Source organism: Phaethon aethereus (assembly GCF_964289735.1).
Source record: "Phaethon aethereus genome assembly, chromosome: 26".
In the NCBI taxonomy this organism is placed as follows: domain Eukaryota; kingdom Metazoa; phylum Chordata; class Aves; order Phaethontiformes; family Phaethontidae; genus Phaethon; species Phaethon aethereus.
The window spans coordinates 2960234-2980043 of record NC_138602.1 but is presented as its reverse complement, the minus strand read 5'-3'; the positions used below and the strand labels follow the sequence as shown (position 1 = coordinate 2980043).

The 19810-nt window shown below is 69.7% G+C and overlaps 4 protein-coding genes across 6 annotated transcripts in view; 1 reads left to right on the top strand and 3 right to left on the bottom strand.

The window, feature by feature from the left end:
- The window catches only part of SH3GL1 (SH3 domain containing GRB2 like 1, endophilin A2), a gene marked incomplete at its 5' end in the record, with an annotated part of 29411 nt that extends 26722 nt beyond the window's left edge, over positions 1–2689 (top strand). For all 3 annotated transcript variants that reach the window (XM_082010845.1, XM_082010846.1, XM_082010844.1), the window contains 2 exons: positions 37–90; positions 1859–2689. In XM_082010845.1, the coding sequence (XP_081866971.1) occupies positions 37–90; positions 1859–2055 (251 nt within the window). In that variant the 3' untranslated portion in view covers positions 2056–2689. The remainder of the gene's footprint in view (positions 1–36; positions 91–1858) is intronic.
- A 275-nt stretch (positions 2690–2964) lies between these two features.
- MPND (MPN domain containing) lies at positions 2965–8104 on the bottom strand (the record flags this gene model as incomplete). The annotated part of the gene is made up of 13 exons (XM_082010900.1): positions 2965–4348; positions 4441–4533; positions 4815–4904; positions 4991–5061; positions 5140–5308; positions 5393–5469; positions 5553–5625; positions 5758–5854; positions 5964–6048; positions 6126–6288; positions 6374–6604; positions 6706–6965; positions 8098–8104. The coding sequence occupies 13 exons, from the start codon at positions 8102–8104 to the stop codon at positions 4262–4264; spliced, it is 1503 nt and encodes a 500-aa protein (XP_081867026.1). The 3' UTR covers positions 2965–4261.
- Positions 8105–11076: 2972 nt separating this feature from the next.
- Positions 11077–15220, bottom strand: FSD1 (fibronectin type III and SPRY domain containing 1). Its single transcript, XM_082010843.1, has 12 exons — positions 15068–15220; positions 14826–14957; positions 14647–14748; positions 14115–14137; positions 13805–13926; positions 13182–13391; positions 12913–13011; positions 12623–12782; positions 12454–12533; positions 11988–12239; positions 11405–11493; positions 11077–11290 (listed from the first exon to the last, which is right to left on the bottom strand). Exons 1-12 carry the CDS (start codon positions 15083–15085, stop codon positions 11180–11182), a joined length of 1398 nt encoding a protein of 465 aa, XP_081866969.1. The 5' UTR covers positions 15086–15220; the 3' UTR covers positions 11077–11179.
- A 3140-nt stretch (positions 15221–18360) lies between these two features.
- Positions 18361–19810, bottom strand: part of SHD (Src homology 2 domain containing transforming protein D) — a gene marked incomplete at both ends in the record, with an annotated part of 2752 nt that continues 1302 nt past the window's right edge. Inside the window, 4 exon segments of the mRNA XM_082010899.1 lie at positions 18361–18610; positions 18843–18962; positions 19635–19698; positions 19701–19766. Coding sequence (XP_081867025.1) covers positions 18361–18610; positions 18843–18962; positions 19635–19698; positions 19701–19766 — 500 coding nt within the window.

Below are 19810 nucleotides of genomic sequence, written 5' to 3'. Positions count from 1 at the left end.
GTCGTTTTAAGCATGTCTCTTTTTGTTTGGAAGCAGCTTCCTCCTCTTTCCGATCCGACAAGCCGTCCCGGGCCTCCGTCAGGAGTATCCGTGAGTTTCCTCCCTCCGCACTGCATGATGCGTGACCATCTCTCCCCATCCCTCCTCACTCCTCCTTCCGTGACGCTGCCGCTTGGAGCCACTAATACCTCTGTGCTGAGCCTGGCCTGCAGCACGGCGCAGCTAAGCTAAGCTGAGCTAAGCCTCGAGCTAAGCCCCAAATTAAAACAGCCATGCTATACTGGTACTTGCCACCCCAAAGCTGGGGCCTTTGCTCACCCGGAGGAGCTGTAGCAGCTATCATGATGCAGGCACGTCCTGCGCGAGGCCGCGGGGATCCGATGCTCTTGCACGAGGTATCAAACATCTCAAGGATTACCCCGTTCTGGTTACAAGCACCCCAGCTTGGATCTCTCCCACTCCTGCTCATGCTGCACCCCTGTACCCCGCTGCTGAAGGCTGGGGGGAGCGGGTAGAGCCTTGGCACGCTGCGCGGGTTTTGTGGCGCGTGGTCCCAGCTGGGCAGCGAGGAGCCTCAAATGGGTTGTGACTGTGGGGTCTGCAGGTCAGCGCTCCTGCTGAAGGGACCCAGGGGGGTCCCCGTGGGGTCCCGTTGGGGTCCCGAGGCCAGGCTGGGCCTGTGGCTCAGAGCCGTCGCGGTGGGGAAAGCTCGTGGTGGTGCAGCAAGGGCGCAGGAGGACGTGAGGAGCCTGGTGTAGGGGAAGTGCTGTGGTGGTGGGACTGGCCCTGGCATTTTGGGAAGTTCTCTCAAAATCTGAACCTGCTTGGCTGCTGTGTTTGGTGTTTGCTGAGCTCTCTGCTAATGCTTGGTCCGTCCTTGCTGTGGACGTTGGGCGGACCAGATGTGCTGGCTGCCGTTCGTGCCGTTCCCCTTGCCCTGCTCGGACGAGCTCTAGAACGGAGGGAGGGGAACGGGGCCCTGCAGACGCAGGTGCTCTCCGTTAGCTCGCTCCCTTTTCAGCAGGACCCCTACAGCGGCAAAGCTGAGTGCCCGTCCCGAAACGTTAGTGCATGGACAGAGCAAGCAGCAGCTTTCCCTGCTACAAAAAATCCCCTTTGCACTCAGAAGGTTTGGCTGCTTAAATCGTGGAGCTGAGATGCGGGCAAGAGACTTCGGTTTTCTCCCCATTTTTGGGGGGGGGGCTTGCACGCATCACCGAGCTTCTCATTGATTTGAAGCCTTCTGCCCGGGGAGGCAGTCACAGTCCTCCCCCTCCCATCGCCCTCAGGCTCGGGGTGCCCCCTCTAATGCAGAGGCACCCCCGGGGTCCTCCTCCACGTACTGATGTCTAACCCCGTCGTCAGCTGACTGACGAACTGCCCGGCGGGTTCTCTCTGGAGGAACGATGTGGCTTTTGGCCGCCCGGTTTCCAGCGTGGTGGTGTAACGTAGGTCGGAGTTTAGCTTAGCGCGGGGGAATTCCAGGCAGGAACGGGCAGCATGGGGTGCTGGAGGTGGGAGTCTGCTTTGGGAGAAGCTCAGGAAGGAAGGTGGTTCCAGCAGGATGGCAGAGGAACTAGTGAGGTAAAAGCCAGTGAGGAATTTAAACTGAGTTAATGTTTTGCCACCGCGGGGGCACAGCGAAGGGCCAGCTTCTCCCGGGCAGGGCAGAGCCGGCTGGTGAAACCAGTTGCACAAGCCCTGGCTCTGGCAGAGCTGATGATCCCGTGCTGGATCCGGATCCAGCGTCCGCCAGCGCGAGTGGCAGGAGTCCCCGGCGTCGGCAGAGCCGGGGGCTTGAGGCAGGGGCTGTGCAGGGGGCCTGGCTCACCTCTCCCCCCGCCGCCTCTCCCCGCAGCCCCCCTGGACCAGCCCTGCTGCAAGGCTCTCTACGACTTCGAACCCGAAAATGACGGCGAGCTGGGCTTCAAGGAAGGCGACATCATCACCCTGACCAACCAGATCGACGAAAACTGGTACGAGGGCATGATCAACGGCCAGTCGGGCTTCTTCCCCCTCAACTACGTGGAAGTGCTGGTTCCGCTACCTCAGTGAAACGGCATCGCTCCCGTCCCCGCTCCGCTCGCGTGGGGCCGAGCCTCCATTCCACCTCCATCCCGACACTGGCCCTCCCCGCCGGCGGGGCCACGTTCTCTCTGTGTCACCTCGGGGCGAGATTGCCACCAGGGAACAAGCCAGAAGGGTCGAACGGCCCCCTCACCCCCTGTGAATTTGGTTATTTTCTTTTTTTTTGTTGGTTTGGTTTTTTTTTTTGGTTTTGTTTTTTTTTTATCCTTCTGGTGCTTGAACTTCGGTACTTTGCGCGCCCTGCCAGGTCCCCCCGGGCTGTACGATTGTCGCAGGCCTCTCCCTGTCCAGTTTTTGTCTTTCTTTTGGGTCAAGCATCCGGATGAGCCAGGTGGGAGAGCCGGGATGCATCCTTCGCCCTGAGCACCAGCCCCTAGCCTCACTGAGGGGCAAGCCCTTCACCCCCCACCCCGTTGAACACTACCCCGCTCCCCACGGATGCCCAGCCTCACCCACAGCCCAAGACCGATGGAGGACCCCAGCTCTCCCCGCTCCCAGGGCCGGCACGCCGCGGCACAGCAACACTACGACACCCATCAAACACTAAGCCAGCCCCACGGCGCGGGTGCTGAGCCCTGCCTGGGGCTCTGGGCCATCCCCCCTGCCCCAGAGGGACAGAGCAGGGATGTCCAGGACGCAGAGTTCGACTCCAAAGGGGGTGGCTGCTCCCTCCTGCCCTTGATTTTAATTACTTTAAGCCAGGTTGCTTCTGGACCTTGGGCTTTTCCTACTGCAAGCTCTACCGCATCCGTCAGAGCTGGGGGATAATTTGGGGAGGGGGGAGGAATTGGGCCACAGCCTGGGGTCTACCCACTGTGGGGCAGAGCAGGTCACCCCCGGGGAGCCGTTGGCACCCCGTGCCACAGGACTGGGGCTCTGGGGCTGGAGCTCGGCTGATCCACACGTGCCTTTCCTGCGCCCCCCAACTCTGCCCCACAGCGACCTTTCTGGAGGGGGAGCAATGTGCCCCTCTGCCACCGGGTTTGGTGGGAAAAGGTATCGTACATCTCGGCGCCGCGTCTGCCGCTCCTGCGCCCCGAGCCTGCCCGCAGGTTCCTATCGCGGGGGGCAGGATGGGGCCCGGCAGCGGCACTGCGCACCCCACCTCTCGCCCGACTCCCTGGTTTTCCTGGCTAGGAGAGTGGGCTCTTCCCCCGCTTCCTCGGCCTTGGCCAGGCTCCGGCACCTCTCCTCGGCTAGCGCCGGCCGGGGGGCCCGTGCTGCGGCACGTCCCCCTCCCTGCTGCTCCCGGCTCCCGTTAGTTACGCAGCCCCTCTGCGATGGCTGTAACCATGCATGGCGATGTATGTCCGACCCCCCGCCGCCCTGCACCCCGAGCGCGCTCACCGGTCACCCCGCTCCCAGACGCAGGGGGCACGGGGCAGCTCCCCCTCGCTCCCGGTGGCCCAGGGAGCCCCAGGGACCGGTATCCTCGGGGGCCCTCACCTCTGTCCTCTCCCCAGTGGGCTCCGGGGTCACGTCCCGGGAACGCTGGCTCCTGCTCAGGTGGATTGAAATGCGTTTTGTCAACTGGGACAACTTGCTAGGCCTTTTTTTCTAATGGTTTCTCCTGGTTTTTAGGAGAAAAAAAAAAAAAGACGACCCACAAATCTCGACTTGTATCTCTGAATGAAAGTATTAAATGTTTTTCTTCTTTCTAACGGCTGCGTCCTCTCTGTGAGCGCAAGACTAGGCTCCGGCACGGCCACGGTGGGCTGGAGGAGCGGCCCAGAGGATTCGGCCCCCAAAACCAGGCAGCTGGATGGCAGCTGCAGCCCACGAGGCCACCGGCACCGTCCCTCGCTGCCGCGCCGGCGAGATGTCCCCAAGGCAGCGGAGCCACATGCTGGCCGCCCCTCGGGAACTGCTCTTTAATCAACTACCACGTCCACAAACAACTGCACAGCCGAGACTCCCGCCGCCGCCACCGCCGCCCTCCCCGCCGCCGTGGTCGCGGGCCGGCACCGCCACGGGACGCCCGGGCAGGGCAGGAGCCGGCGGGGTCCCGGGACCCCTCGGCCGAGCTCCCTGGAGCAGCGGGCGATGCGGCGTCCCCGCGGCGCTGCCCCGCGCCGGGTCGGGGTGAGCCCCTTGGGCTGGGGGGGGCTGCCGAGCCCAGCCCTGGCTGCAGGGAAGGCGCCTGGTCCGAGTCGAAGGGGGGGCTCCCGGCCCCTCAGCTGCTGAGCTTGAGGAGGCTGTAGATCTGCTCCAGGATGGGGGCGAAGCTCTGGTCTTTGGGGGTGCGGGAGGCCAGGGAGCCCTGAGACGGGGACGCAGCCCGGTTAATTAAAACAGCGGGGGGGGCTAAAGCCCCCTCCGCACCCAGTCCAGCGGAGGAAGCCCCCTCCTCACCTTCAGTTTGTCCAGGTAGGTCTGATCCTGACTCCACAGCTCCTGAAACTTCACCAGGTCGGGGGCTCCCTTGTAAAACTCCACCAGCAGCGTCTGGGGTGAGGGGAGAGAAGGGCTGCAGGCACCAGGGCTGTGCTGGCGTCGGGCACGTGGCCCCCCCGCCCCTGCGGCACCGAGGCCTCGGCAGCGCGGCGGGGATGGCGCAGAGACCGTCGCCGTCATCGGCAGCGCGGCGGGGATGGCGCAGAGACCGTCGCCGTCACCGGCAGCGGGACGGGGATGGGTGGCGGAGGCCGGGCCAGCCCCCCCGTGGGGCGAGGGAGTTGTCCTTGCTGGGGCGGATGGGGTTTTTGGGGCCCCCACCCCACGCTCACCATCTCCTGCAGGACGTCATTGGTGAGGAAGCCGTCCTGGATGTAGGCCACCTCCACGTCCATGGGGATGCCGTAGTCGTTGGGCCGTTGCTGGAGGACAGGAGAAGGGCGTCACCCCATGGCACTGGGACCACCCCCGTCCCAAATACCCCCCCACGGGGCCGGCGACCGCTTACCTCCGGCGGCGGCATCACCCAGAAGGGCGCGATTTTGGACTCCACGCCGGGGTTGCCGTGATAGTAGGGTCCTGGGGGGGGACACAGATGGGGCTGACATGGCGGGGCCGGTGGTAGCCACGGCACCCGCGGGACCGCGGGGCTCTTACCGCAGATAAGGGCCAGGCAGGGCTGGAAGCCGTTGCCGCTGCCCTGCAGCTTGAGCTGATAATCCATCTGTGCATCGATGTCATGCAGCGAGGGCAGCGCGGGGCCGAAGGGGTGGCTGTGGTACCAGCCCACCAGCGACAGCCCCCGCAGGAACAGGCTCTGGCAGATCTGGGACGGGCAGACGCTGTGGGTCAGGGTCCCCCGGGACCCCCGAGACCCCCCTCCACCTCCCCGCCCCTGGGGCTGGTTTACCTCCTCCTCCACGGCGCCGGCGGCCTCGGCATCGCCCAGGCGGGTCCGGCACGGGAAGGCTCGCAGCACCGTCAGCACTGCGGGGTGGGGGGCACAGGGGTGGGTGGCTCCGCGGTGGGCTGGGGGAGTCGCCCACCCACCCGCCCACCCCACTACCTACGCTGTGTGTTGGTGTCCCACCGCCCGCCCAGGTACCCCACCACTTCGCTCCGCGTCAGGTGGCTGTGGAAATCCTAAAGGAAAAGGTTCAAATCTACAGCTTGGCCCTAAAATGACGCCGGGGACACCCTCCTCCCCGCGGGTGTCCCCAGTGCCACCAGAGACGTCCCCTGGACGTCCCACCCTGTCCCCTGGAGGGGACGCACCAGGAGCAGGAGGACGTTGCTGGAAATGGCCACGTTGAAGGGCTGGAACTTGTTGATGGCGGCGAAGGATGTCACCTCCACCAGGGTCTGGGGGTTCCTGGAAGAGCCGCAGCCCCCCTGCCACAGCCGCCCCCAGCCCCTCCTGCACCCGTGCGGCTGGCGGGGGCACCCATGGGGCTGGGGTCCCCATCGCCGTCGCACCCTACCTGGCCGAGTCGCGGGTGCCCAGGGTGCAGTAGCGCACGGGCACCCGGGGTTTGGTCTCCAGCTTTTTCCCCGGGGGGCCGGGATCTGCCAAGCACAACGCCCCGTCACCGCTGCCAGGCAGCCCCAGGCCCCCAGGACCCCCCGGGCCCCCACCACCTTACCCGTCCCCGCCGGCTCCGTCAGGCTCTTGCACTGCTGCTTCTTGCTCCTCTCCTCCGGTTTTTTGGTAGCTGCCGGCTCCGGCATGGGCGCCCGACCCTCCCTCGTCGCCTCCTCCTCTTCCTCCTCGGGCATCTCCTCCTCCTCACCCTCGCTGGCCAGGCTCTGCGGGCAGCACTGGGCTGGCACCCACCCCTCCCACCCACACCGTGGGGCACCCGAAGGTCCCGGAGAGGGGGTCCCGACCCACCTCCTCGGCGGGCGGCGCGTTGGGCTGGTGCTTGCGCAGCCAAGCGGCTTTGTACTGGTCCAGCTTCTGGCCCTTGTAGCGGACGGATGCCCAACCGCACCCCGACTTCTTGGCGGGGTTCACCAGGCGCTTGCAGTGGGTGGCCCAGGCGCTGGGCGAGTTGAAGACCTGCCCCGTCTCCTGCCAGGTGATGGTCCCGTCCGCCCCCAGGTCCCCCACGAACTTCTTGCCCTGGGGAGCACGGGGTGAGCCGGGGAGGCACCCGCCGGCCCCCCGGCCCCCATCCCTGTCCCCTTGGCCCCGTCCGGTGGCCCCGCGCCAGCCGGGCTCACCAGGTAGTAGATGGAGAGGACGCCGCGGGCCGGCTCGAGGAGCCCGTCGCGGAGCAGGACACGGAGGGTGATGCCGCGGCGGGTGAGCACGGCCCCCCGGGTGCCCCCCGCCGCCTTCACCCCGCTCCCACCCTCCGGCTCGGCCTCCGCCTCGTCCAGCCCTGGCTCCAGCTCGTCCTCGTCCTCCTCCAGGCACTCGTCCCCGCCGGGGGAGGCGGCCGTCAGCGCTGCGGGACGGGACACACGGTGTGGGGTCCTCCCTGGGGGCAGCACCCAGGGGCGTCCCCCCTAGAGCACCCTTGAGTGGCCCCTTGTGTCTGCCTGCAGATGGGGGTGCTGGGACAGGGATGCACAGGGAGATGGGGACAGGAAGACGTGGACATGGGGACACAAGGACACGGGGGGATGGACAGAGGGACATGAGGACTCAGGGATGGGGGTGGGGGGAGAGGGGACCCAGGGCCAGGAGGGTGGGGATAGGGGATGTGGGGGTGTGAGGACACAGGGACATGACGATAGAGGACTAGGGGCCATGGGGACATGGCTGGAGGACACGGGGATATGGGGACACGGGGACACGGAACCATGGGGACATGGCTGGAGGACACGGGGATATGGGGACACGGGGACACGGAACCATGGGGACAGAGCTGGGGGACACGGGGACATGGGGACATGGCTGGGGGACGCGGGGACACAGGGACATGAGTGGGGGACACAGGGACACAGAGCCATGGGGACATGGAGCCATGGGGACACGGCTGGGGGACACGGGGACACGGGAACACGGCTGGGGGACACGGAGCCATGGGGACACGGAGCCAGGGGACACGGCTGGGGAACAGGGGGACACAGGGACATGGCTGGGGGACATGGAGCCATGGGGACACGGAGACATGAGGACACGGCTGAGGGACACGGGGACACGGGGACGACGCTCCCCTGGCCCAGCAGGTCCCCAGAAGCCAGAGGGGCGCGGGGGGCACAGGGTCGCGGGGGGAGCACGGCCCCGGCCCCTGCCCTGGTCCTGCCCCACGGGTGTCCCGGGGTGTCCCCGTCCCCGCCGCGTGGGCGCCCCGGGGTGCCCGCCCGTGCGCGCGCACAGCCAGCGCCCGGCCGCCTGCAAGCCGTGCCACCCAGGGTCCCGCGTGTCCGTGAATCGGCGCGTGCGTGAGCATGCGCAGGTGCACGCGTGTGTGCACGGGGGCGGGGGGGGGGGGTCGCGCAGGTGCATGTGTGCGCGCGCGCGTCCCGAGGGTGTGCGCGCCGCGCGTGGGGGTGCGGGTGCGTGTGCACCGTGCGTATCCGCGGCCGGCGCGGGCGTGGGCGGGCGGCCGGTGCGCGTGTCGGTGCGTGCGTGCCCGGTGCGCGCCCGGCGCGCGCCGCCGGTACCTGCCATGCTCCGCTCCCGCCGCTCCCGCCGCTCCCGGTGCGCGCGGCGGCGCCACGTGACAGGGCGGCCCCGCGCGCCCCGCCCCGCCCGGCGGAGCAGGGGGGCGGTGGAGGGCGGGGAGGGCCACCGGGGCCGGGCACCGGGGACACCGGCCCCGGGGGGGACACACGCACACAGGGCCACAGCCCCGCCCCGGGCCGCGCTGCCCGGTGCCCGCAGCGCGGGGGGGCCCGGCCGGTGCCACCGCCCCGCCGGGACCGCGAGCGCGACCGGCTCCGCGCGGCTACGGGGGCTTCGTGCGGTAGCGGGGGCCGCGGGAGCAGGTGGGCCGGCACCCCCCCGGGGCCCCGCGAGCTACCGGAGGGCTCGGGCCGCGCTGCGGGGGGGCCCGGGCAGGACCCCCGGGACCCCAGGGTGCGCTGTCCCGGCCGGGAGCCTTGGGGCTCCCCCAGGCTGGGGCCTCCCCGCGGGACCCCCCGGAGCTGGGACCCCCCTGGGATCCCCGGGCTGAGACCCCTGGGGCCCCCTGGAGCCGGGACCCCCAGGATGGGACCCCGGGATTGGGACCCCACCCACCCCTCTAGGCTGGGACCCCAGAGACACCCCTGGGCCAGCACCCCCTCCCACCCACCTCCCCCAGGCTGGGACCCCCAAGGTGGGACCCCTGGGTGACACTGGGGGTTCCCCCGTGCTGAGACCCCCGTGGAGGTGAGGGTGGGAGCCCAGCCTGGGGCAGGGCTTGTCCTTCGAGGCCGAGTGGCTGCAGGGGGGCACGGCCGCGGGGGCACCGGTGGGGGGGACAAGGGATGGGTGGCATCGTGGCACAGGGTCCCCATGTGAGGGGTGCCCCCGGGCGCAGGTGCCCCTGCGAGGGGTGTCCTGGGCGCGTGTCCCCGCACGAGGGGTGCCATCGGGGCGCAGGTGCCCCTGCGAGGGGTGTCCTGGGCGCGTGTCCCTGCACAAGGGGTGCCATCGGGGCGCGGGTCCCCATGCGAGGGGTGTCCTGGGCGCGGGTCCCCACGTGAGGGGTGGCAGCCCCCGCTGACGCAGCCCCTGCGGCAGCACGCTGCTGCTGAGCCGCGTGGACCAGAGCTATGTCACCAACGTGGACCCGTCGCTGAGTGACATGGGACAGAGCCGGGCTGGCCCTGGGGATGGGGACCCCCTGCCAGGCACCCACCTGAGCCCCTGGGATGGGCCCCACAAGGACCGGGACCCCTGGGCTGGGATTCAAGGGATTGGAACCCCCAGCAGCTGGGACACTTGGGGGCTGGGACCCACAAGGATTGGCACCTGAGGGACTGGCACCCATGGGGGCCTGACGACCTCAGGGCTGGGCACCCTGAGGAGCTGGGACCCCCTCCAGGGCCGGGATCTCTGGGAACCGGGACCCCAAGGGACTGGGACTCCCAAGGGACTGGGATCCCTAAGGGCCAGGACCCCCAAGGGTCTGGGACCCTCAAGGTGATGGACCCCCAAGGCTGGGATCCCCAGGACTGGGACCCCCAGGAAACTGGGACCCCCAAGAGCTGGGACATCCAGGGATCAGGACCGCCAAGGCTGGGATCCCTGGGAACTGGGACCCCCAAGGCTGGGACCCCTAAGGGACTGGGACCCACCAAAGGGCTGGGGACCCCCCCCAGGGCCCGTGATCTGTGGAGGCTGTGGGCAGGAAATGGGGCACCCCAGAGGGCACCCACAGGGGTCCCCGAGTGACACCACACCCCCCAGCATGGCAGCTCCTCGCTGGCCGAGGTGGTGCCGCGCCCCAGGGCACGGGGGGCTGTGGGGGGCTCTGGGGTCTCAGCAGGATCTGGGGGGGGCTTTGGGGTGCTTGGGGATTGCTGGAGCACTGCACGAGTGTTGGGGTGCTGCGGGATGGCATTGGGGGGGGCGCAGGCTGGCACTGGGGGTCTAGGGGGGCTTGGGGGTGTCGGGGGCAGGCAGAGGGTCTGTGACACCCCCCAACCCCCCTGCTCTCTGCTCCAGGGTGTGTGCAAGCGGATGGTGAGAACCGGGAGGAGACGGGGGGCGGGGGGGCGCGACCCCCTCCGGCACCCCCGGCCCCATGGACTCAGTGCGCTGAAGCCGTCCCTGACCCCCACCGCCCTGCGCTGCAGCCCCCGGGGGGGCCGGGGGACCCCCACAGCTGGGGCCACCCCGGAGCAGCAGACCTACACGCCAGCAGGGCTGGGGAGGGGGGCCTGAGGCAGCGCGGGGGCACCCCTCTGCTGACCCCCAGCCTTCTCCACGGATGAGCGAGACCCCCCAGAGCTCGGCGCCCTGTCCTGCCCCCCCCGCCGAGCCCTGCTGCCACCCCACGGCCGCGGTGGGGGGGGGCTGGATACCTGGGGAGGGGGGAGGCCTGGAAGGGGGGCACAGGGGGTGCCTGGGTCCTCTGCCAGGCGCTCGCCCCCGGCGCGGGTGTGGGGCTTGAGGACCGATGGGTGCTGGCGCAGGGAGGGGGGCGTGGCTGCCCCCCACTTTATGCCAGGAACCTGCTGGGGCAGCGGTGCCCCCCGCCCCGGGCAAAGCTGCCCCCCAACCCCCTGGCCCTGGTCCCCCCCTAGGGACTGGATGGCACTGGGGGGGGAGGTAGAGGCAGCACAGCCCTCGGGGGGCAGCAACAGACCCACAACCCATATATTCGGGGGGCAGCACACCAGGCACCGCCCCGAATAAAGGTGCTGTCCCCCTCAGCCCCAGCCCAGCTCCTCAAGCCGCGGGGGTGGCACGGGGACAACCCCCCCACCCAAAACCCTTCCCCACCTGGGGCTGGTGCCCCCCGGCGCCCCGCGCCCCAGCCACAGCTGTGTCACACCTACGTCCCAATTTATTCTTCAGGCCAGAAGCAGCGCTCGATGGTGAGGGGCGACGTGCCCAGCCCCCCTGCCAGCGAGACGGGGGGCGGCACGGGGGGGGGGGGGCAGCTGGCGGGGCCGCGGGTGCCTGCGCACCCCAGCCCCGGGGGCTGGCACAGCCCTGCCAGTGCAGCGCATGGGGAGGGGGGCCGCGTTCTGGGGAGGGGGGTAGGGGTACATTCAGTGCTCTTGCCTGGGGGTGCCCGCGGGGGGCACGGCTCTAGGGCAGGCTGGCGTTGGAGCTGCTGGCCGTGCTGTTGCGTTTCTGGAGGCATTTCACCGCGCTGGGCACCTGCAAGCCCGAGGAGACGTGGAAGCTGCCGCACCAGACCTGCGGGCAACAGGAGCGCGGCTGGGCCGGGGCGGGGGGCTGGCACGGGCATGGGGGGCTGAACCCCACCACCGGCAGCCCCCGAGGAGCTGCCCAGCCCTGCCTGCCCCTTACCGTGAAGGCAGGCAGCACTGGCTGCGTGAACTTGGCCTTGAAGGTGTGGAGCAGCTGCTTGGTCCTGGCATTGTAGAAGGACAGGAACCCTGCGGGCACAGGGGGGCACAGGACTTGCAGACCCCCAGCTCCGCACCCCCCTGCAGTGCCCGCTGCTGGCAGCGCCCAGCACAGCATCCAGCGGTGGTGATGGTGCCCATGGTGGTGGCAATGCCCACAGTGGACATGCTGGTGCCCACAGTGGTGGCGGTGCCCATGGCGGACACGCTGGTGCCTGTGGTCGTGGTGGTGTCCATGGTGGTGGCGTCCATGGTGGTGGCAATGCCCACAGTGGACATGCTAGTGCCCACAGTGGTGGTGGTGCCCATGGCAGACACACTGGTGCCCACGGTGGTGGTGGTGCCCGTGGTGGTGGTGCCCATGGTGGTGGCACTGCCCACAGTGGACGTGTTGGTGCCCACGGTGGTGGTGGCAATGCCCACAGTGGACACGCTGGTGCCCACGATGGTGGCAAGGCCCACAGTGGTGGCAGTCCCTGCGCCCATCCCGGCACCGCCCCAGCCCCGTCCCATCCTGCACCCACCTTCATGGAAGTTGCAGTAGACGCCGATGCAGTCGGGCACGGGCACGTCCAGCACCTTGGCCTTGTTGGCGTGCTTGGCGCTGAAGCTGACCTGCAGCCAGTTGTTGAGGTGGAGGCACCAGGAGGCCGAGGTCTTGCCCAGCTGGTCGAATTTGCCCAGGCTGCGATACGCCACCCCCACGCCGAAAGCTTTGCTGTCCCGGTCGTACCGCACCTCCCAGTAGTGGTCGTCCCCATCGATCAGCGTGTCACCTGTGGGCACGGGGCACGGCTCTGCCCGGGGCACCCACGGGGGTGCCCCGTCCTGTCCCCAGCCACACCAGGTCCCTCTGGGTGCCCCGTGCCCACCTATGTCACTCCCGGCGCCCTCAGGACCACCCTCTCCCTTCAGTGCCCCCATCCCCTCCCGCACCCCTGGGTGCCAGCAGGGTCCCCACCAGCACACACTGGGTGCCCCAGCTCTCACCCAGAACCGTGTAGGACTCGGCGGTGAAGCGATCTCTGCCCCCACGACCCGAGGGCATCCTCTTGGGCGACTGCACCACCCTAGGACAGACGGACGCCGGCAAGGAGGGCTGGGTTGGCACTACCTGGGGAGGGGGCGATGCTGGGGTGCCAAGCGGGGGTGACATTACCTGGCAGGCGAGTTGGCGGGCGAAGCCGTCCTGCCCTTGCCGTCCTTCTCGCGCGCCTTGACGTCCTGCACCTTGCCGCCCGTGGCGTCCCACTCCACGCTGAGCTCCTCTACCCGCAGGTTCTGGTGGCACGTGCTGGCGTCCAGCCGAAACATGAACGCTGGGGACAGCCACCGTCAGCGCCTCCCCTGCCCTCACCAAGGGGTGACAGACCCCTGGCACGCTTGGGAAGGGGCAGCATGGGGTGGCGCGGGGGGTGACGCGTGCCCTGCCACCCCCCGGGTACCCACCTCTCGTTTCCAAAGTGACCGGCTCAGAGAACTCGCCCGCCACAGCCTTGTTACATGCCCGTACCCGAAAATTCATGTACTTCATGTCAAACTTCAGCCCTGTGGGCACAGCAGGGTCACAAAAGGGGGCATGGGGTGGCACTGCGACCCCCATGTCCCCTAGAAAGCCTGCCATTGCCACCCAGCCCCCCGGGACCACCCCAGGCTGCCACCCGCAGTGCCCGCTCCCAGCCTGGCACCCCTGGGGCTGGTTTTGCCCGTGCCCTCACCGGAGAGGGTGTACTCGGTGCCCTTGATGCCCTCGACCACCATCCAGGGCTGGTCCTCCTTGGCGCGGGGCGGCCCCTCGAAGTTGGTCCTGCGGTACTCCAGCACGTAGTGGTCGATCTTGCTGTCCTCGTCGGGCATCCTCCAGGCCAGCGTCACACAGTTATCGGCCACCAGCGACTCCGCCAGGTCGATCTCGGGGGTGCTGGGCACTGCCCGCGGGAGCAGCCGTGCCAGGGTCCCCCCACGCTGCAGCCCTGCTGCCAGCCAGGGGGTCCCTGGCACCGCCGGGGCACCCCCAGACCCCACGGGCTCAGCACCTCAGAGACCCCAGGCACGGCACCGCAGGACCCGTGGGCACAGCACCCTAGGGTCCCCAACCTCCCCCCACAATCCCTCCATCCCTGGCACCTACCGCAGGGTTCCCCCAGACCTGGCACCCCCCCCCAGCTCCTCAACCCATCCTCTGGCACCCAGCAGACCCCTGAAGCCCTGGACCCCCATCCTTGCGCTGTCCCCTTGCCAGGCTGGCACAGCCCCCCGTGCCCCCGGCACTTCCCTCGCACCGGGAGAGCCCCACCCGCCGTGTCCCATGTCCCCGTCACCCGTCGCCCGCGGGCGATACCTGGCAGGAAGGCGAGGGCCTGCAGCAGGCGGCGTTCCTGGGCGAAATCCACCATCAAGTGGCTCATGTTGTCGCTCACCTTGGCCTTGAGCGAGAGGCGGAAGGCAGGTGCCATCGTCACGCTGAAGGGGGACACGGGGCCGGGGGTCAGCGGAGCCGGGAGCCTGACACCCACCCAGCCCTGACTGCTCACCCCCCGCCCCATGTGGCCGTGGGAAGGGTGGGAGCACCCACAGGGCCACCCGCCGCGGGTCCCTGGCTGCGAGGAGGGTGGGGGTTAGTGGGACTGGGGGGCACGGGGGTGCCGTACCTATCCTTGATCTGTTTGGCAGCCTTGCGAGCGCAGAGGAAAAGAGGAGGAAAAAAAGCAGCAGGTGAGACAGCAGTGCCAGGAGCCAGCGCGGTACAGCGTGCCCGGACCCCCACTCCAGTGCCGGCGTGGCACGGCGTGCCCGGACCCCCACTGCGGTACCCTGCGGCACAGCATCCCCACAGCCCCACAGCGGTTCCCCGCAGCCGCAGCACCCCCGGGGCACGGCATTCCCTACACCCGCCGGTGCCCCCCGTGTCCCCGCCACGGTCTCCCTTTGTCTAGGGAGAAAGGGGGCACCGGGCAGCTCTGGGGCTCAGCCCGGGGGGTCTCCGCGCTCCCCGCCAGCCCCACAGCGGGCACAGCCAGCCCAGCGTTGCCCCCGTGCCCAGCGCAGAAAGAAAGGAGAGTGCCCGCCCGGGGTGAGCGCAGCCCCGGGGTGGCATCGACAGGCTGGCAAGGGGGGGTCAGGACACCCCCAGCGCAGGGGGCAGCCGGACGGGGACATCCCCCCGCGCCGGTGGGCACGCACCTGGGGGAAGTCATGGTGGTTGGCCGTCCCCAGGGCCTGGTTGGCCGCCTCCAGCAGCTCCTCCGAGCTCTCCAGGGCCTTGGCACACGCCGCCAGCTGGGCCTGGCGTGGGGAGGGGAGAGGGGCGGCGGTGGGCGAGGGTGCCGCCGGGTTGGGGGGCGCGCAGGGCGGGCGCTGACCTGCAGCTCGTAGGTGCGGCTGGCGCGGTCCTGCTTGATCTTCATCAGCATCTCGTCCTTCAGCTCGTCCAGCAGCGCGTACAGCGACTGGAACTCGCCCTCCAGGTCCTCCTGCGCCCGCGACGAGTTGGCCTGGTCACAACGCGCGGGGCGTCAGCGGGTGCCACGCCAGCCGGGTGCGGGACCCCGGCGTGCCGGGGCGGGGAGGGGGGTCCTCGGGGGGAGGGCGGGGTCCCCGGTACCTCCACGTTCTGCATCATCTGCTTGAGGGAGTAGATGAAGTTCTGGATCTCCTCATTCTTCACGGCCAGGGTGGTGATGATCTTCCGCAGAGCCTCCTGCCCGGCCGCCCGGCCCGCGGTCAGCGCCCCCGGCCCCCACCTTCCCCCCGGCCCCGGGCGCGCAGCGGGGACCCCCGGGCCGGGCTCTGCCGGCATGGCGGGAGCGGGATGACTTGGCAAGAGTGTGTGTGTGTGTGTGTGTGTGGGCAGCGAGCGGCACAGCCTGGCACCCCTCCTTCCCTCCCGCACCTCTCACTCCATCCCTCTGGCACCCCTCCCTCTCTTCTCCATCCCTCCTTCACCCCTCCTTCCCTCCTGCACCTCTCACTCCCCCCCTCCATCCCCTCCTCCATCCCCTCCTCCATCCCTCCATCCCCACTTCCATCCCTCCATCCCCCCCTCCATCCCCTCCTCCACCCCTCCTGCACCCCTCCTGCACCCCTTCCCTCCTCTGGCCGCCCTTAACCCCTGCATCCCTCCTTCCTCCACACCTCCCTCCTCCCTCCAGCCCTTCATCCCTCCAGCCCCTCTTCCTCCAGCCCGGCCCCCGCCCCCCTCTCCTCCATCCTTCCCTCTCCCTTCCCTCCCTCCCCGTCCTCCTCCCCCCGGCCGCTCGCCCCCCGCCCGGCCCCACCTGGTCGCCCATACCGGGCCGGCCCCGCCGCCGCTCGGCCCCGCCGACACCAACAAAGGGGGAGCGGCGCCCCCCGCCCCGCCCCGCCCGGCCCCGCCCCGCCGCGGGGTACGACGGGAAGCGTAGTCCGGCCGCCGGGACTCGGGCTGGGGGAGTAGCCCTGGGCGCCGCCCCGCGGCATGCTGGGAGATGTAGTCCAGGAGGGGCGGGCGCGGACACCCCATGGGGCTGGGCCCCGCCGCCCCCCGAGCAAGGGGGAGCCTGAGGCACCCCCCCAGGAACACGGGGGGCCCCTCCGGAGAGGGAGACCCGCTGACACTCTCCCAAACCAGCACCCCCGGGCAAGGAGGGCGATGACTCCCCCAAGGCAGGGGCACCTCCGGGCCCCCCAGGGACGGGGCACAGGAGTCTCAGGGGTGCCGGGGGGGCAGAGCGGGGGGCACTGCCACACTGGGCACGGGTGTCTCCCAGCACGAGACCCCCACGCTCCCCACGAGGCCATGCTCTGGGGTCAGGTCGTGTCCCCCTCCGGTGGGTCCCAGTGGGGGTCCCTGGGTGGCACATCCCCCCCCATACGTGGGGCCAGGCTGGAGTCGCCCCAGGTCCCAATGCCTGGGCTGGGGGGTCTGAGATGGTGCCACCCCCTGCCCTTGCTCCAGACAGTGTCACCCATCCCCATCCCCGTCCCCTTCCCCGGGGCTGCGCAGCACGGTGGCAGGACGCCGGTGGTGTCACAGCGAGTCAACATGGGTGACAAGGGGCCAGGACACTGCGGGGACAGCGGCACTTTGGGGACGGGGACAGCTTGGGGACAGGACCCGTCTGGGGACAGGGACCCCCTGAGGACACGGCCCCTCAGAGCAGGGTGGCCAGGCTGGCACTGGGGTGTGTGGGCTTGGGGTCCTCATTCCCTCCCTTGGTGGTGAGTGGGGGGACAGGGCTGGCTGGGGGTGACAGAGGGGACAGCGCCTGGGGGCCTGTGCCTGGCTGGTGGGCTTGGGGACAGGCCGTTTAGGGGGCACGGGAGGGGACATGGGGCTCAGGCTGGCCCCTGCGTGACGGCCTGGGCAAGGGGGCTGCTGGGGACGTCCGTCCTGAGGGGGGACCGGAGGGGGCTTGGGGACCGAGAGGGAGGGACAGAGATGCGGGGTGGACAGAGGTGGGTGACATGGCTGTGGCGGGGGGGCAGGATGGGGGGCGTGGGGAGGGGGCAGGACGGGGGCAGATAACGTGTGTGGGGACAGGATGGGGACAGAGGGACGTGCCGAGCGGTGTGCGGCCAGCGGGGAGGGGGCCGCGCAGGCAGCAGACCTGGCTCCCGGACCCTGGGGCGGCCTTGGGTGGCACAGGGAGGGTGGGCGACAGCCCCTCACGACCCCAGCACCGTTACCAGGCACGGGTGACGGCGGGGTGGCCCTGTGGTGCCAGTGGCCGAGCCCCAGGACCTGCTGCAGCTCGAGTGGGGGAAGGACGTGGGGTGCTGCTGTGTGCCGCCCGCCTGCACCCCGCTGCCCCGGCCCCCTGCAATACCCCATGCCCCTCTCCCCCCGCCTCAAATGCCCCAGGCCCACCTACCCTTGTACCCTGCCCTGTGCCCAAATACCCCTGTGCCCGTACCCCCCCCACCTGCTGCATCCCCCGCATTGGGGCTCACCCCAGACACCTCCCAGGCTGGGGACACCCAGGGGGGCCCCCCGGGGGTCCCCAGCTGTGCCAGCCACCGTGCCATGTCTCGGGGGCCGGGGCTGGCCATGCCCAGTCCTGTGCCCCCCAGCACCCACTGCCCCCCCCAGACATGGGCATCTACCCGAACATGCTGTCCCCCTCAGCACAGACCCCCAGGAAGTGGCTGCTGCCCCACACGGTGATGGAGAACAGCACATACCGGGGGCCTGCAGTGGGCACGGGCCCCCCCCGTCACCCCTCAGCCCTGAGAGCAGCCCCCCCGTCCCCCCCCAAGATCTGCCTTTCTCCAGAAAAATCCCCCAAAAAGCTGTTTTGGGGCATCCTGCCACCCCGCTTGCTGTCTCCCGCGCGGCGCCTGCAGCACCGACCCCCTGGCATCTGGTGCCCCCCGGCGCACCCGGCCTGGCCCGCCGAGCACGGGCCGGTGTGCTGGGGGGCCGGTGCCTAGCCAGGGGCAGGCGGCCCCCCGGAACCCCCGTTTCAGGGAAGCCGCTCTGCGGTCCCATGGCCCCCTTTCGCGCCGGCACCCGGCCAGCGAGGGCGGCACCGACCGCGCAGGAAGCACCCGCTCCCCCCGGCATGGACCCCCGGGGGGGCCAGTGCCACCAGCCCCCCACACCATGCAGGCGAGGTTGATGGTGGGTGACCCGGGCCATGCCACCCCCACACATTGTCCCCAAGGCCAAGTTCTGGGGGGTGGGGGGCTCACCTGGACACCCTGGCCCAGACCCCTGGGGGGCTGGTGGGTGGGAGTGGGCGCAGGGGCAGAAGCCCACGTGGTGGGACCAGGATGGGGCTGGTGGCAGGACCACCACGTTGTCCTGCCTCAGGGTGTCATGCCTTCCCTCAGTGGCACCATAGAGTTGAACACCAAGAGGGACCAGACCATCGCCATGCCTACGTGCCGCAGAGCGCACGGGCCACACGTCGGCTTTTAATCGGGGGGCTTCAGGACCGGGGGGGCCACAGCTGGGGGAGTCTCAGGTGGCACTGGGGTCACAAGGGCTGCGCGGGCCACGGGGTAGAGCAGGGAGAGGTGGCGGGCGCCGCGGATGGGCAGCGCCCGCGCCGTGTAGTGCCGCACGGCCTCGGGCACAGAGGGGAAGACGGCACCAGCGCGGCCAAGCACGAAGTGCTGCTCCCGCGTCCGCGTGAGCTTCACGTGCACGAAGCCGTGGCTGCTCCTGCAGGTGGGGAGGGGAAACTGAGGCAGGCGGCGCACGGCCTGGCCACGCCTGCACACGCAGGTGCACGTCAATGTGGATCACGGGGGAACATGCAAACAGACGCCAGCACACGGATGCAAGCACCATGCTCGCAGCCCAGTCCCTGTACCCGGGCACCCCTCATGCCCCCCCCACGCCGGGGTTGTCCCCGGGGCCGTCCCCGTGTCCCCTCCAGTGGCCCCGCGCTCACCTGAGCGAGAGTGAGTAGTCGTCGGGGCTGGTCTCGCAGTCCCTCACCAGGAAGCTGCCCTCGCGGCACAGCGCCAGCAGCGTCTCGGCGCCCGCCCGCCCAATGGGGCCGTGGTACCACCTGCGCGGCAGCGTGCGTCACCCCGGCACGTGGCACCCCGGCACCCGGCAAGTGGCACCCCGCCACATGGCGCTGGGGCCCAGGACCCCTCTGCACCACGGGGCACCCTCCGAACTATGGGGCAAGTCCCCACCACTCGGGCCCATCAGCAACGCGGGGCACCCTCTGCGGCATGGGGACCCATCCACCCCACAGCGACCTGACCATGCCGCGGGGCACCTTCTACATCCTGGGGACTGACTAAGGCATGGGGCACCCATCCGCGCCAAAGGGACCACCTGTGCCTTGAGGACCCTCTATGCCATGGGGACCCATCCATGGGGCACCCAACCATACCGTGGGGCACCCTCCACACCACAGGGACCCACCCATGCCATGGGGCACCCTCCATGCCAGAGGAACCTATCCATGCCATGGAGTATCCTTCACAGCATGAGGACCCCCCCATGCCATGGGGCACCCTCAACCCCATGAAGACTCTCCACACCATGGACATCCATCCTTGCCATGGAGCACCCAACCACGTCAAAGGGACCAACCATGCCATGGGGCACCCAGCACCATGGGGACCCATCTGTGGGGGACCCTCCCCACCAGGGAACTGCCCTCGTGCCACCATGCATGACTGGGACGTTGATGCCACCCCGTGGAGGGGGGACCCCCCAGACTCACGCCTGCTTCTCCAGGGGCAGCGAGGTGTCCACGTGCCTGGGGGGGCAGCCCAGTCTGGCCCCTGGGGGGGCTGGGGGGGCGGCGGCAGCTGCCGGGACAGGCTGGGGGAGCGCTCGGGGCTCTCAAACTGCACTGTGGGGACAAAGAGGGGGTGTCACCCCACCGCGGGGTCCCAG

Coding starts and splice junctions, on each gene's coding strand:
- FSD1 (XM_082010843.1), bottom strand. Junction 14,749..14,825: donor GCCGCACCTACGAGCTGCAG/GTCAGCGCCCGC, acceptor TCCCCACGCCAG/GCCCAGCTGGCGGCGTGTGC. Junction 12,240..12,453: donor CGAGTCCTACACGGTTCTGG/GTGAGAGCTGGG, acceptor CCGTGCCCACAG/GTGACACGCTGATCGATGGG.